Source organism: Rana temporaria, chromosome 12 (genome assembly GCF_905171775.1).
Source record: "Rana temporaria chromosome 12, aRanTem1.1, whole genome shotgun sequence".
Lineage (NCBI taxonomy): Eukaryota > Metazoa > Chordata > Amphibia > Anura > Ranidae > Rana > Rana temporaria.
Window position 1 is genome coordinate 32,631,116 of NC_053500.1, and position 16,184 is coordinate 32,647,299.

At 47.3% G+C, this 16,184-nt stretch overlaps 1 protein-coding gene across 1 annotated transcript in view; it reads right to left on the minus strand.

The window, feature by feature from the left end:
* Positions 1-16,184, minus strand: part of FMNL1 (formin like 1) — an 88,065-nt gene that overhangs the window by 57,635 nt on the left and 14,246 nt on the right. The window contains exon 2 of the mRNA XM_040331525.1: positions 13-96. Coding sequence (XP_040187459.1) covers positions 13-96 — 84 coding nt within the window. The remainder of the gene's footprint in view (positions 1-12; positions 97-16,184) is intronic.

A 16,184-nucleotide genomic window follows, 5' to 3' on the forward strand; every position in this document is an offset into this window, starting at 1 on the left:
CGTCCCACTTACCTGATCACACACCAGCTCCCATTTCTTGTCTTGGTCATACTGCCGGAGAACGCTGATCTTATCTGGAGGGAGATTCATAGCTTCCTGAAAAGAGACAACAGTGTCAGACAAAACTAGGGGTGCAACGGATCAAAAAACTCACGGTTCGGATCTTTCCTCGAATCAGGAGTCACGGATCGGATCATTTTCGGATCGGCAAAAAAAAAAAATTCTCCCCCACTGTAATATCCACATCTCTCCCCCACTGTAATATCCACATCCCCCCCACTGTAATATCCATATCCCCCCCCATTGTAATATCCATATCCCCCCCCACTGTAATATCCACATCTCCCCCCACTGCAGTGGCTTCACTAGGGTTGGTGTCACCCAGGGCAAAAAAAAATGGTGTCCCCCCCTCAGTAAAGAACCCCCTCGGTGCAGACACCCGCATCAGTGCAGATGCCCCCCTCCTCTCAGTACAGACACCACCCCCCCAGGTAGTACCGACAGACACCCCCCCCTCAGGCAAGACACCCCCCCCTCAGGTAAGACACCCCCCCCTCAGGTAGTACAGACACTTCCAGCGGTGTGTCCCAGTGCGGGCTCCTCCTCCTCTGTGGGTGTAAACAGAGGAGGAGGGCCACCGCCGGGTGTACCAAGTTGGATCGGGAGCTAGGCCGAAGCCGCGGCCTTTCCTAATGTTATGGCCGCGGCTCCGGAGCTAGGCCGAAGCCGCGGCCTTTTCTAAGGTTATGGCCGCGGCTCCGGAGTTAGGCCAAAGCCACGGCCATAACGTTAGGAAAGGCCGCGGCTTCGGCCTAGCTCCGGAGCTGCGGCCATAACATTAGGAAAGGCCGCGGCTTCGGCCTAGCTCCGGAGCCGCGGCCATAACATTAGGAAAGCCGCAGAGCCGCGGCAATCCGCGGATCACAGTGTGTGCCGATCCGAAGGGGGTGACCCGTTCGGATCACGGATCAACTGTGATTCGTTGCACCACTAGACAGAACCTTTGCATAAAACCTCTTCAGCTAGCTACATCCATGAGATGGAAATTGGAAAATTTGTGCAATCCAACCACAGAACTACTGTTACATTGCCATGTTTGTATATTTCTTGAGTCCATGATAATGTAATAGATGGGAAGCATCAGACACCTTAGGATCTGGTCTTATATCACAGGTTCAGTTGATCAAATCCTCAATATCCCACAATAAACAGAGGGTGACAAATTTATACCCGTCATTGCCAGGACCAAGCAACCATAGGTAAATCTAAAAAGGGTACATACTTGCCAGCACACCATGGATCTACATGGCTTTTATTGCAGCGAGATCACATCACAGAGACAAGTGCAACATTTCAGAGCCGCGCATGACCCCTTTTGTCAGGCATGTGAAGAGGTATATCTAGGATTATGCTACCCTCTGATGTCCCCAATGTCTGTAGGTTGCCTCTAATGCCACTGAGGGGCAATCAAATAGGGCGTATCTGACTAAAAAGCATGAACATGTTCATATTTAAAGCCGAACTCTTGCAATCCATTACATTAAAAAGAAAAAAAATGATAATTTTTTTATATATATATATATATATATATATATATATATATATATATATATATATATATATATATATATATATATATATATATATAATTTGGTGTACGTTGGAAGAGGGGTAGTCTTATACGGCGAGTATAGCCCAAACCCTATATTTTAACAGGAAAAGTAGGGGGTCGTCTTATACGCCGGAAAATACGATTATATATATATATATATATATATATATATATATATATGAGACTGAGATCAAGGATGAGTCACGCCTGCCCCGTGTCTAAATCCAACACATGAAGCTGGATCAGCAGTGGGCCCCCAATAATCCACCAATAATGTACCAAAGGAAAGGGCATACCATCTCCAGTATGCAAATTCCTTTTACTTCAACGTGATATCTTCACAAGGTTACAGAAATACAGTTGGGGGAAATAATTCTTGATCCCCTGCAGATTTTGAAAGTTTATGCACCTACCGTGAAATGAAGGATCATAATTGTTGTTATAAACGTATTTTAAATGATCGAGACAGAATATGAACCAATAAAACACGATACAAATTTTATATATTGAGTTATAAAATAAGTATTTGATCCTTCTACCAACCAACAATAATTCTGGCTCCCACAGTAAGTGCTCCTAACAACTCCTCGTATAAAAGACACCTCCACAGAATCTTTCTTCCATTCAAACCTCACCATCACGGGTAAGACCAAAGAGCTGTCATAGGATGTTAGGGACAAGATTGTAGACCTACAAGACCATCAGCAAAAAGCTTGGTGAGGAGACAACTGTTGGAGCGATTATTGCCAAATGGAAGAAATAAAAAAATAACCATCAACTGCCCTCGGTCTGGAGCTCAATGCAAAATTTCACCTCATGAGGTAAGGATGATCATGAGAAAAGTGAGGGATCAGCCCAGACCTACACGGGAGGAGCTTGTGAATGGTCTCAAAGCAGTTGGGACCAAACAAACCATTGGTAACACAATACGCCGCCATGGATTGCAATCCTGCAGTGCCAACAAGGTCCTCCTGCTCACAAAGGCACAAGTACAGGTCCGTCTGATGTTTGTCAATGAACATCTAAATGATTTAGAGAAGGATTGGGTGAAAGTGCTGTGGTCAGATGAGACCAACATTAAACTCTTTCGCCATTAACTCTACTCGCCCTGTTTGGAGGAAGAAAAATACTGACTGACCCCAAGAACAGTCAAGCATGGAGGTAAAAACATTGGGCCAGATTCACAGAAGAAGTACGCCGGAGTATCTACTGATACACCGGCGTACTTTCAAATTTGCCGCGTCGTATCTTTAGTTTGAATCCTCAAACCAAGATACGACGGCTTTTGGCTTTGATCCGACAGGCGTACGGCTTCGTACGCCTTCGGATCATAGGTGTAATACGTCGGCGCCCGCTGGGTGGAGTTTGCGTTTTCCGCGTCGGGTATGCTAATTAGCATTTTCCGGCGATTCACGAAGGTACGCGCGGCCGTCGCATTCTCTTACGTCGTCGCTAGTTGGCTTTTCCCGGCGTATAGTTAGAGCTGCTATTTTGTGGCTTATATTTAGACCTGCCATGTTAAAGTATAGCCGTCGTTCCCGTGTCGAATTTAGATTTTTTTTTTTTGTGCAAGTCGTCCGTGAATAGGAAAGGACGTAACTCACGTCGACGTTCAAAAAATTACGTCGGTGCGACGTCATTTCGCGCAAAGCACAGCGGGAAATTTCAAAACAGAGCATGCGCAGTACGTTCGGCGCGTTCCTAATTTAAATGATCCACGCCCCCTACCCGGATCATTTGAATTAGGCGGGCTTGCGCCGGAGGGATTTACGCTACGCCGCCGTAACTTTACAGGCAAGTGCTTTGTGAATCAAGCACTTGCCCGTAAAACTTGCGGCGGTGTAATGTAAATGCGATAGGTTAGGCCGCCGTAAATGTACCTAAATCTGGCCCAATATGCTTTGGGGCCGTTTCTCTGCTAAAGGTACAGGCCGACTTTGCCACCTTGAGGGGCCAATGGATGGACCATGTATTTGTAAAATCTTGGATGAGAACCTTCTTCTCTCAGCTAGAATATTGTCATGCTGGAACACCCATCCATGACCATGACCCATCTTCAATGACCCAAAACATACCGCCAAGGCAACAAAGGAGTGGCTCAAGAAGCAGCACATTAAAGCCAGGGTTCACCCTAAAAAAAAATTCTAACATTACATTGAGCTCACTTCCGACATTGACAGTATGCTGATCTTTTTTTTTTTTTTTTGCCGTACATAGCGTTGTATCGTTATTCCCCCCCCCCCCCCCGACTTCCGGGTAGTGAATCCCGCGGGAGTAGGCGTTCCTATGCACAGGCTAAGTGATTGACGTTTGACAAAAGTTTCCCCCCGGCGCATACAGGCGCGTCACGAGATGCCGAACGTCGGTGTCGGTGCGCAGGCACCGTATAGAGCCGACTCGCAGTCCGGCTTCTTTCGGCAACTCATGACGCGGCCATATGCGCCGGGGGGAAGCTTTTGTCATATGTCAATCACTCAACCTGTGCATAGGAACGCCCACTCCCGCGGATTTCACCACCCGGAACCCGGGGGGGAAAATAACGATACAACGGTATGCAAAAAAAAAAACGATACAACGATATGCAAAAAAAAAGATCAGCATACTGTCAATGTTGGAAGTGAGCTCAATGTAATGTTAGAATTATTTTTTTTAGGGTGAACCCCCGCTTTAAGGTCATGGAGTGGCCTAGCCAGTGTCCAGAACTTAATCCTATAGAAAATGTATGGAGGGAGCTGAAACTTCAAGGTGCCAAGCCACAGCCAAGAAACCCTAAGGATTTAGAGAAGATCTGTAAAGAAAAGTGGACCAAAATCCCTCCTGAGATGTGTGCAAACCTGATCACCAACTACAAGAAACATCTTATCTCTGTGCTTGCCAACAAGGTTTCTCCACCAAGTACCAAGTCATGTTTTGCTTGGGGATCAAATACGTATTTTACTCACTGAACTGCAACATTTGAATCATGTGTTTTTTGGGATTTTTGGTTGATATTTTGTCTCTATCATTTAAAATACACCTCTGGTAAAAATGATAGACCCTTCATTTCTTTGTAAGTGGGCAAACTTACAAAATCTGCAGGGGTTCAAATTATTATTTTCCCCTCTGTATAGTGACTGCACAATTTTAAGCATCCCTGCTTTTTATCAAGAGGAGCAGGGATGCTTGAAACTGTACAGTCGCTATATTTTTGTAACCTTGTATATATATCTATTGTGTTTCCCCCGAAAATTATTTTCCAGGAGGGCTGCAATATAAGCCCTACCCCAAAAATAAGCCCTAGTTTAAAATGCTTGTAAAATCCTATAATCCACTCTATTACAATAGAATAAAATGTACAATGTGTGTGTTTCTGTAATATAATTGCAGGGAAGAGAGCTCCGGCGGGCCACAGGCGCTATAACGAAGGTATTTGGCACAATTATATTACAGAAACACACACAATGTACATTATATATTGCTGTAATAGAGTGGATATATATACATATATACATACATACATAATACATATACATACATACATATACACATAGGGCATAAAAAATAATCACCCCCCCTCTTTAAAATAATCACATTTTGTGAAAACATATCGTTTGGTGTTGAGGCCAAATAATTATATTTCAATCTGATCACCTTAAAGATTCTGAGGCCACATGGAAAAAAATGTTATGGTCAGATGAGACTAAAATGTAATTATTTGGCCTCAACATCAAACAATATGTCTGGGGGAAATCCAATACAGCTCACCATCTAAATAACACCAGTCCTACAGTAAAGCATGGAGGTGGTAATATCCTGTTATGGGGGGTTTTCTCTGCAGCAGGGACTGGAGCACTTGTCAGGATAGAACAGGCATGTCCAAAGTCCGGCCCGGGGGCCAAATGCGGCCCCCCTGTTGATTTAATATGGCCCCCCTGGGTATTTGGATATATGTATTGTTTGTGGCCCCCAGGGCCACAAAAGATATATACTGTATTTATTGGCGCTGCCTTGGAGGGGGCAGGACGAGCGCCATCAGATTACATGAAGAGAATCTCCTGTTTACTCAGCAGCGTCTCTATTGGAAGTCCCGTCTCCTGGGATGCCATTGGACGACTGTACTGTCTATCATAGGAGGCGGGACTTTGTATAAAAGAGGCCACAGGGTAAACAAGAGATTCTCCTGTTTGCAATCGGTTAGCACTCTTCCGGCCCCCCCCTCCCTCTGCCCTCCGAGGCTGCAGATGGGCATCGTTCAGGCTGCACTGATGGCACATGTGAGGCTGCATTCATGGCACATGTGAGGCTGCATTAATTGCAATGGTAAGGCTGCATTGATTGCAATGGTAAGGCTGCAATCATGGCACATGTAAGGCTGCAATCATGGCACATGTAAGGCTGCAATCATGGCACATGTGAGGCTGCAATCATGGCACATGTGAGGCTGCAATCATGGCACATGTGAGGCTGCAATCATGGCACATGTGAGGCTGCAATCATGGCACATGTGAGGCTGCATTTATTTTTATTTTTTACACTTTTATTTTTATCACTTTTATTCCTATTACAAGGAATGTAAACATTCCTTGTAATAGGAATCAGTGTGACAGGTCCTCTTTATGGAGAGATGTGGGGTCAATAAGACCCCACATCTCTCCTCCAGGCTTACAAGCATGAAATCGGTGAAAAAGAAATAACCGGTCACATGCCGACAGCCGCGATTGCGGCTTTGTTGACTTCAGGGTACCGGGCGTGACGTCATAACGTCGCGCCCGGACCGCTGACGGTCATAGAGATGACTGGTGACCATCTGGTCACCAGTCATCTCTATGCTTTCCAGGCAGCGCCGACTGATTCGCTCTCCGGGCCCCTGATGGCACGGGAGAGCCCGGAGAAGCACCGGATGGTGGCAGGAGGGGGGGGGGGATGTCCCCTCCCGCTGCCTATAAGAACGATCAAGCGGCGGAACTGCCGCTTTGATCGTTCTTATCGTGCACAGAATCGGCGATAGCTGCACCCATCATTCAGATATCACCGCACAAAGTCGAGGACGTCATATGACGTCCTTCGGTGGACAAGTGGTTCATTTTTTACAAGGCTGCATTTATGTCTGCTTGCAGTTCAGGTCACACATTTGCATACACTTTACATGGTGACACGTTACTAATCTGCAAATGTATGGCCAGAGTTACCATTTTATATAGGCTGTGTTGATTGTCAGCCAATCATAAAACAGCGAGTCCTGAACCTGTTTCGAGAGACAGCCTAGGTGCAGTGGGAAAAGTGTGCAGCTTGGCAAGGTTTCCCTTCAGCCCGATCTCTCTATAAAGCACTATGTTAGTATTTGGTGTGAACATTGAGCTTAGTAGCTCCCCTGCAGGTGTCAGTTGCTTCTTCCCCTCCCTGTGGGTTTCCGTTCCAAGTCTCATCTTCCTGTAGCTGTTAGCAAGCGACACTGGGGGAGGGGAACGCCTAGGCAGGGAGATGCAGAGAGGTGACCAGATTGGGAAGCCTCATCTCTTGAATGGTGTTGTATCTTCTCTATTTAAAGGGTCAGAAAACCTAAAAATATTTTTTGGGTTTACATTAATAGCAATCATTTCTTGTATAACTCTACAGAGCAGAAGACCATATGAGGAACATTCGTCATTCGTGATGATCAACATTACAGTGAGTCACGGGCCACCACGCCCAAGGTGGTCTTCAAAGGTGACACCAGTGGCGGCTGGTCCTCAAAATTTTTGGGAAGCGCAAACGGAAAAAAAATTGCAGCCTCACTGTGCCCATCAAATGCAGCCACTGTGCCATCAATTGTCACCACTGTTCCATGCCATCAAACGCAGCCACTGTGCAATCAATTCGCACCACTGTGCCATGCCATCAAATGCAGTCACTATGCCATGCCAAACGCAGCCACTGTGCCATCAATTGTCACCACTGTGCCATGCCATCAAACGCAGCCACTGTGCTATCAATTGTCACCACTGTGCCATGCCATCAAACGCAGCCACTGTGCCATCAATTCGCACCACTGTGCCATGCCAAATGCAGTCACTATGCCATGCCATCAAACGCAGTCACTGTGCCACCAATTCGCACCACTGTGCCATGCCATCAAACACAGCCCTGTGCCATCAATTGTCGCCACTGTGCCAATTGTCACCACTGTGCCCTTTAATTGTCGCCACTGTGCCCTTTAATTGTCGCCACTGTGCCCATTCATGCCGCTGTGCCAATTGTCCCCACTGTGCCCATTGATGTCACTGTGCCCTTTAATTGTCGCCACTGTGCCAATTGTCCCCAATGTCGCCACTGTGCCCCTTGATGTCACTGTGCCCTTCTCTGCCGCTGTGCCCTGTAAAATGCCCCTTTCCCCCTCCCGCCTGGCACCTACCTTTACTGGAGTCAGCCATCCACGTCCTCGACCCTCGATGTCTTCTCCCACCCTCAATGACGCTTCAGCCAATCAGGTTACCGGTAGCCAGAACCGGCCAACCTGATTGGCTGAGAAGTCTGTCAGTCTTATCCAAGGAACGCACCCCCCGTGCGTTCCGAGGATAAGCTTCCGGGGACCCAATTTGCGCACCTACTTTCAAGAATTTAAAGCAGGGGTTCACCCTAAAAAAAAAAATCTAACATTGCATGGCGCCGACCTATGAGACCGACAGTATGCTGTTGTTTTTTTTTTCTTTCTTGCGTATATACCATTTTAGGGCTATTTTCACCCCTGGCTTCCCCGCGGGAGTGGGCGTTCCTAATCACAGGCTGTGATTGACGTGCTTCCGACCGGCGCATACTGCGCGTCACGATTTGCCGAAAGAAGCCGAACGTCGGTGCTCTATACGGCGCCTGCACACCGACGTTCGGCTTCTTTCGGCAACTCGGGACGCGCAGTATGCGCCGGTCGGAAGCACGTCAATCACAGCCTGTGATTAGGAACGCCCACTCCCGCGCGGGGGGGGGGTGAAAATAGCCCTAAAATGGTATGTACGCAAGAAAAAAAAAAAAAACAGCATACTGTCGGTCTCATAGGTCGGCTCCATGAAATGTTAGATTTTTTTTTAGGGTGAACCCCTGCTTTAAATTCTTGAAAGTAGGTGCGCAAATTGGGGAAGGCTGGTAGGGGCCCCAGAGTTTTAGAGGCCCCAGGGGCCAATGGTGACATGAAGACGGCCCTGGTTAATGGATGGGCACATTTGCGAAATGAAAAAATGCCCCTAACTGATGTGAAAACACTAAACTGAGGCCCAGTTGCTAGTGGCATCTCCAGTCTACATATCACTATTGCTCTTCTCACTGATTTCCTGAATGAGTCTATGTAGTTTACATGGTCCTGTTTGCCGGTTCTTATTTCCCCATGTACTGTATGATCTCATCGTGTCTGACCATCACACTGCAGGAAGGAAGTGTTGCCCAATGTGCCAGTTTCCCCACCATTGACATTTCTTCATTCAATCCTGTGACCAGCATATATCATATGTATATACACTCACCGGCCACTTTATTAGGTACACCTGCTCAATTGCTTGGCAACACAAATCGCTAGTCAGCCAATCACATGGCAGAAACTCCATGCATTTAGGTATCTAGACGTGATGAAGACAACTTGCTGAAGTTCAAACTGAATGGGGAAGAAAGGGGATTTAAGTGACTTTGAACGTGGCATGGTTGTTGGTGACAGACAGGCTGGCCTGAGTACCGTATTTATCGGGGTATAGCGCGCTCCTGCGTATAGCGCGCACCCCTAAAGTTGCCCCGAATTCCTGTGGAAAAAATATTTTTTGGACTTACAGTTTTGGTGTCTTGCACGGCGTCCATCGGCGGCCTCGTCGGGTCCGGCGTCCGTCTGCGGCTTCGGGTGTCCTCTTCGTCGGGTCCGGCGTCCTTGCGTCCTCCCCGCTCGTTTCCCGCGCCGAGTTTGAATACTGCGCCGACATATACAGAGCGCAGTACACTCGTGTATAGTCGGCCAGTCTCGGCTCCTCTCGCGCTGACGTCCTGTACGTCCAGGACGTCAGCGCGAGTGTAGCCGAGACTGCCCGACTATACACGAGTGTACTGCGCTCGGTATATGTCGGCGCAGTATTCAAACTCGGCGCGGGAAAGCGGGTATCAGCGTATATCGCGCACCCACAATTTTGCCCTGATTTTCAGGGCAAAAAAGTGCGCGGTATACGCCGATAAATACGGTATTTCAAAAACTGCTGATCTACTGGGATTTTCATGCACAACCATCTCTTGGGTTTACAGAGAACGGTTTGAAAAAGAGAAAATATCCAGTGAGCGACAGTTGTGTGGAGGAAAATGCCTTGTTGAGGTTAGAGGAGAATGAACAGACTGGTTCAGGATGATAGAAAGGCAACAGTAACTCAAATAACAACTCGTTACAGCCAAGGTATGCAGAATACCACCTCTGAAGGTACAACACATCGAACCTTGAAGCAGATGGGCTACAGCGGCAGAAGACCACACCGGGAGCCACTCCTGTCAGCTAAGGACAGAAAACTGAGACTATATTTCACTCAGGCTCACCAAAATTGAATAAAAGATTGGAAAAATGTTGCCTAGTCTGATGAGTTTCTATTTCAGCTACATTTAGATGGTAGTGGTAGGTTAATGTACATACACTGGGAACTGATCACTGACTGGTTAAAGGGGTTGTAAAGGTTTGTTTTTTATTTTCTAAATAGGTTCCTTTAACCACTTAACCCCCGGACCATATTGCTGCCCAAAGACCAGAAGACTTTTTGCGATTTGGGACTGCGCCGCTTTAACTGACAATTGCGCGGTCATGCGATGTGGCTCCCAAACAAAATTGGCGTCCTTTTTTCCCCACAAATAGAGCTTTCTTTTGGTGGTATTTGATCACCTCTGCGGTTTTTATTTTTTGCGCTATAAACAAAAATAGAGCGCCAATTTTGAAAAAAATGAATATTTTTTACTTTTTGCTATAATAAATATCCCCCAAAAATATATAAAAAAACATTTTTTTTCCTCAGTTTAGGCCGATACGTATTCGTCTACATATTTTTCGTAAAAAAAAAAATCGCAATAAGCGTTTATTGATTGGTTTGCGCAAAAGTTATAGCGTTTACAAAATAGGGGGTATTTTTATTAATATATTTTTTTTACTAGTAATGGCGGCGATCAGTGATTTTTTTTTCGGTACTGCGACATTATGGCGGACACTTCGGACACTTTTGACACATTTTTGGGACCATTGGCATTTTTATAGCGATCCGTGCTATAAAAATGCATTGGATTACTATAAAAATGCCACTGGCAGTGAAGGGGTTAACACTAGGGGGCGGGGAAGGGGTTAAGTATGCCTGGGTGTGTTCTTACTGTGGGGGGGGGGGTGGCCTCACTAGGGGAAACACTGATCCTCTGTTCATACATTGTATGAACAGAGGATCAGCATTTCCCCCGCTGACAGGACCGAGAGCTGTGTGTTTACACACACAGCTCCCGGTCCCCGCTCTGTAACGAGCGATCGCGTGTGCCCGGCGGCGATCGCGCCCGCCGGGCACACGCACGGGAGTCGGGGGCGCGCGCGTGCGCCTCCGGCGGCGCGCACGCGCCCCCTAGTGGCGGCTCAAAGAGCCGCCGTATAGCTACGGGCTCTCGCCCAGGAGAGCCGACCTGCCGCCGTATAATGACGGTGCGCGGTCGGCTAGTGGTTAAGCTACTGCATTGTTGGTTCACTTACCTTTTCCTTCCATTTCCCTTCTAAACATTTTTTTTCTTTGTCTGAATTTCTCACTGAATTTGCACTTACGCGGCGTATCTGGAGATACGTCGGCGCAAGTGCTTTGTGAATCCGGGCCAATGTCCATAGAAAATGGTTCAGGGAAACGATCTGTATAACAAATTCTATGCCCCATTGGGGAGACACAAGGGTTGACTGCGAACTCTGTGTACAGCCCTTATTGGCTCAGAATTCTGCTTCTATGTCCTACCCCTCCCAGAGCGAGACCATCATTAAGAGACCTAGATACTTATGAAGGTATATACAGTATAATATAATCTTTACATGTTCTTAACCCCTTCCTTACTGGGCCATAATAAGATGACGCCGGCAGGAACCCTCACTCCCTCCAGGTGGTCTTTTCTAGGGCGCGCGCTCATGACCCGGTGTGCGTGCCCGGCGGCTGCGATGTCCGCCGGGCACCCCCGATTGCTGGCGATCACGGCAGGAGTGTAGATCTGTGTGTGTAAACACACAGATCCACCTCCTGTCAGGTGAGGAGACTGATGTGTGTTCCCAGTACAGAGGAACACACATCGCTCTCCTCTCCTTGCGAGTCCCCTCCCCCCTACAGTAAGAATCACTCCCAGGGAACATATTAACCCCTTCAGCGCCCCCTAGTGTTAACCCCTTCCCTGCCAGTCACATTTACACAGTAATCAGTGCAGTTTTATAGCACTAATCGCTGTATAAATTTGAATGGTTCCAAAAACGTGTCAAAAGTGTCCGCCGCAATGTCACGGTCACAATTAAAAAAAATGCTATAAATCTATCCCCTATTTTGTAGACGCTATAACTTTTGCACAAACCAATCAATATACGCTTATTGTGATTTTTTTTTACCAAAAATATGTAGAAGAATATGTATCGGTCGAACCTGAGCAAAAATAAATATTTTTTTTTAAAATTGTGATATTTATTAAATCAAATAATAAAAAAGTGTTTTTTTAATTGTTGCTATTCTTTTGTTTATAGCGCAAAAAATAAGGTGATCAAATACCACCAAAAGAACACTCTATTTGTGGGGAAAATAAACAAAGATCTCATTTGGGCACAGTGTTGCATGACCGCGCAATTGTCATTCAAAGTGCAACAGCGCTGAAAACTAAAAATTGGTCTGGGCAGGAAGGGGGTGAAAATGCCCGGTATGGAAGGGGTTAAAGAACATCAAATCATGTATTTTCTGCAGTTCAGCTTTAAGAATACAGCTTTGTGCGTCCCAATGTGGTAACCGCATCACATTACGCTCACAAGGCGCCATTCATCCACATGCTGGGCAGGTACTCATTTGATTAAGTAGGAAATTCCTTTAAACCCAACAGCTGATTGCATTCAAGCGCACAAGGCGAGCCTCTCCTATCTACACGCACCCGCCCTACAGAGTCATACAAGAGCTAATAGCAGCAGTTGAATGACAGGCTGAATAATACATGAACTATTTTCTGTGTGACCTAACCCTCACCTTCCATCTCTGGTGTCTGCTGACAGGCCAAGCAATGGCTGACCACCTACCTGGGAATATCATCATCTGCATTGCTGAGCCGCAGTTCCCTTGTCTGTGAAATGAACAATTCAGGAAGGATCTCTATAAAATCATTAAAAGGAAAAAGCCACAATAGTGTTAAAACAAGTATGTCTGCTAGTCTTCCTTTAATACCTCCATTATGGAGAAATAGAAGTGATCATTGTCCAAGGCCATTGTCCAGGTTCACTTGCTCCTTTCTTTCATTATAATGCATGGAGATAGTGATTGGTCAAAAAAAAGAAAAAAAAGTCCAAGTCAACCAAACCAACTAAGGGGTAAGTAGACACGGTCAGCCCTAAAAATTATTTCTTCTTTACCACTTCAAGACCACAATACATTTTATATATATATATTGCAGCTTTGAAGTGGTTATGGCTGAAGCCATCAGTCATGGCCCCAGTATTTTTTTTCCAGCCACCAGCTGGAGCGTTTCTCAGGCTTGGCGTTTTTCAGCCCTATGTGCACACTAAAAACTGCTGTAAAAACACTGAACAAAATAGCGCTAATGTTTTAGCGTTTAGCAGTGCTTGAAGGAGCCGTGTCCTGACAGAAATGTTCCCCCGGTGGATAAGGACCCTCCCCCAGTACTGCGCAGGCGTGGCGTTTGCGCACTACGAACTCAACTGAGCCACCGAAAATAGCCGAAGATGTAGAGCTGAGAGTCAGCTCTACACGGCGCCTGCGCACTGACTATGACACATGCCGCACGCTCCCGATGCTAGTGCTACTCTGCAAGGGGCGGGGGTGATTTTAGCAATAAAGTACACGTCTTAACGGGGCACATTGCAAAACCCGACCATCAACAGTGCAAAACCCGCCCTTCATTTGTTTTAACATGCCCCGCTAAGACGTGAACTTTATTGCTAAAATCACCCCCGCCCCTTGCAGGGGAGCACTAGCATCGGGTGCGTGCGGCATGTGTCATAGTCAGTGCACAGGCGCCGTGTAGAGCTGACTCAGCTCTACATCTTCGGCTATTTTCGAAGGCTCAGTCGAGTTCGTACTGCGCAAGCGCCACGCCTGCGCAGTACAAGGGGGTCCTTATCCACTGTGGGGAACTTATTTGGCAGAACACCAGCATACTTTTTTTTAAGTGTATTTTGTGCGTGTACTCGAGAGAGGAGCCGGACTGCAGGAGTTGGGAGTAGGCAGGCCTCCCCCAGAGGCAATCTGCCACCTTTCTCCATGCCCGGGGTGGCAATGGCGGGTGTGTGGGGGGGTCCTACCACACAGCCCGCCCTACCTGCTCCGCTTTGAAGCCCAACGGGGCAGAGGGACTCCCTATAAGGGAGTGAGAGGATCTAGCCCGCTCAACCAGCCCCGTTATACCAGTTGTGACGTCAGGATACTTGTAAATAAAGTCAAAATGTATTTAAAAAATTTAGCTCGTCTTGCAAAACGCTCTCAAACCAAGTTACTCTCAAAACAAGATTTTATTGTACACAAATTTTCATAGGTTCAATTGAATAAGGAAGCATATAGCTTTATATTTATATTATTGCTGCAGAGCCCAGAGGGCAGTCAGATATATTGCTTGATCACACTTTTGGGGCATTTAAATTTTTTTTGCATGTTTTTTTAAGCACATTTTTGGAGAAGCACCATTCATTTGCATTGGCCTCCCTCCGCTCCAAAAATGCACTAAGGCCCCTTTAACAGGGGCTATCTGATCAGGGCCCATGTCAGTTTTCCAGGTGGACACACACCCGCCGCTATCCGATCCTGTCCACGATCCTGTCCACATCCATCAGGCGGATCAGATTGAGATGGACAGGGCGGTCCGTTTCCGTCTGACTGCCCCATAGGAGGAGATTGGGACTGTGTCCATGTCCACGCTGCATAGCGAAGTAGACACGGACCTGTCATCCATCTGCTCAGCGTGGATCAGCGGAGAGACCCCCCCGCTGAGCAAGCAGCCGTGTGAAAGGGGCATAAAGAAGCTCACGTTCCAAATTTTGGACATGAGCCAAGCGTGTTTTTCATGCGTTTTAGCCTGAAGAAAAAGCATGGCAAAACGCACGACTTCTACCCACATTTTGGGTGTCATTAAAGCGGAGCTCCACCCTAAAGTGGAACTCCCGCTGATCGGATCCCTCCCCTCCTCCGGTGTCACATTTGACACCTTTAAGGGGGAGGGGGGTGCAGATACCTGGTATTTGCACCCACTTCCGGACACAGTCTGCGGGTAGACTGCGGGCAGGACGTCACCTCCCAACCCCCCCCCCCGTTGTGTTCTGGGAACACTCGGCTCCCAGAGCACAGCGGGAGCCAATCAGCAGGCGCAGCGCGACTCGCGCATGCGCCGTAGGGAACCGGGCAGTGAAGCCGGAGCGCTTCACTTCCTGGTTGCCTCACAGAGGATGGCGGGGGGGCAGCAGAGTGACGAGCGATCGCTCGTCCTCTGCTGCGGACGGCGCTGGACTCCAGGACAGGCAAGTGTGCCGATATTAAAAGTCAGCAACTGCAGTATTTGTAGCTGCTGACTTTTAATATTTTTTTTTCAGCGGACATCCGCTTTAACCACTTCCCTACCGGCCCATAGTAAAATGACGTCCACAAAGAACCTCTGCCGTTCTGAGTGGACGTCATATGACGTCCTGGGCTTTGTGGGGGGGATATCTGAATGATGCCTGCAGCTAGAGGCATCATTCAGATATCCTTCTAAACTGCCGGCGTTTCTGCACAACGTAAGAACGATCATAGCGGCGGTTCCCCCGCTAGATCGTTCTTACAGGCGGCGGGAGGGGACATCCCCCCCCTCCCGCCGCCATCCGGTGCTTCTCCGGGCTCTCCCGTGCCATCGGGGGCCCGGAGAACGAATCGTCCGGCGCGCGCAGGAAGCATAGAGATGACTGGTGACCAGATGGTCACCAGTCATCTCTATGACCGTCGGAGGACCCGGGCGCGATGTGATGACGTCACGCCCGGGTCCCCGTAAGTAAACAAAGCCGCGATTGCGGCTGCTAAGCAACAGCAAGCAAGAGATCGGTGAATTTTTTTCACCGATTTCATGCTTTCCAGCCTGGAGGAGAGATGTGGGGTCTTATTGACCCCGCATCTCTCCATAAAGAGTACCTGTCACACACATTCCTATTACAAGGGATGTTTACATTCCTTGTAATAGGAATAAAAGTGATCAAAAAAAAAAAAAATTAAAAAAAAAAGTGTAAAGTGTAAAAAAAGAAATAAATATATAAAAAAAAAAAAAAGAAATAAAATTTATTTTTTTAACGCCCCTGTCCCCGGTAGCTTGCGCGCAGAAGCGAACGCACACGCAAGTCCCGCCGACATATGTAAACGCCGTTTAAACCACACATGTGAGG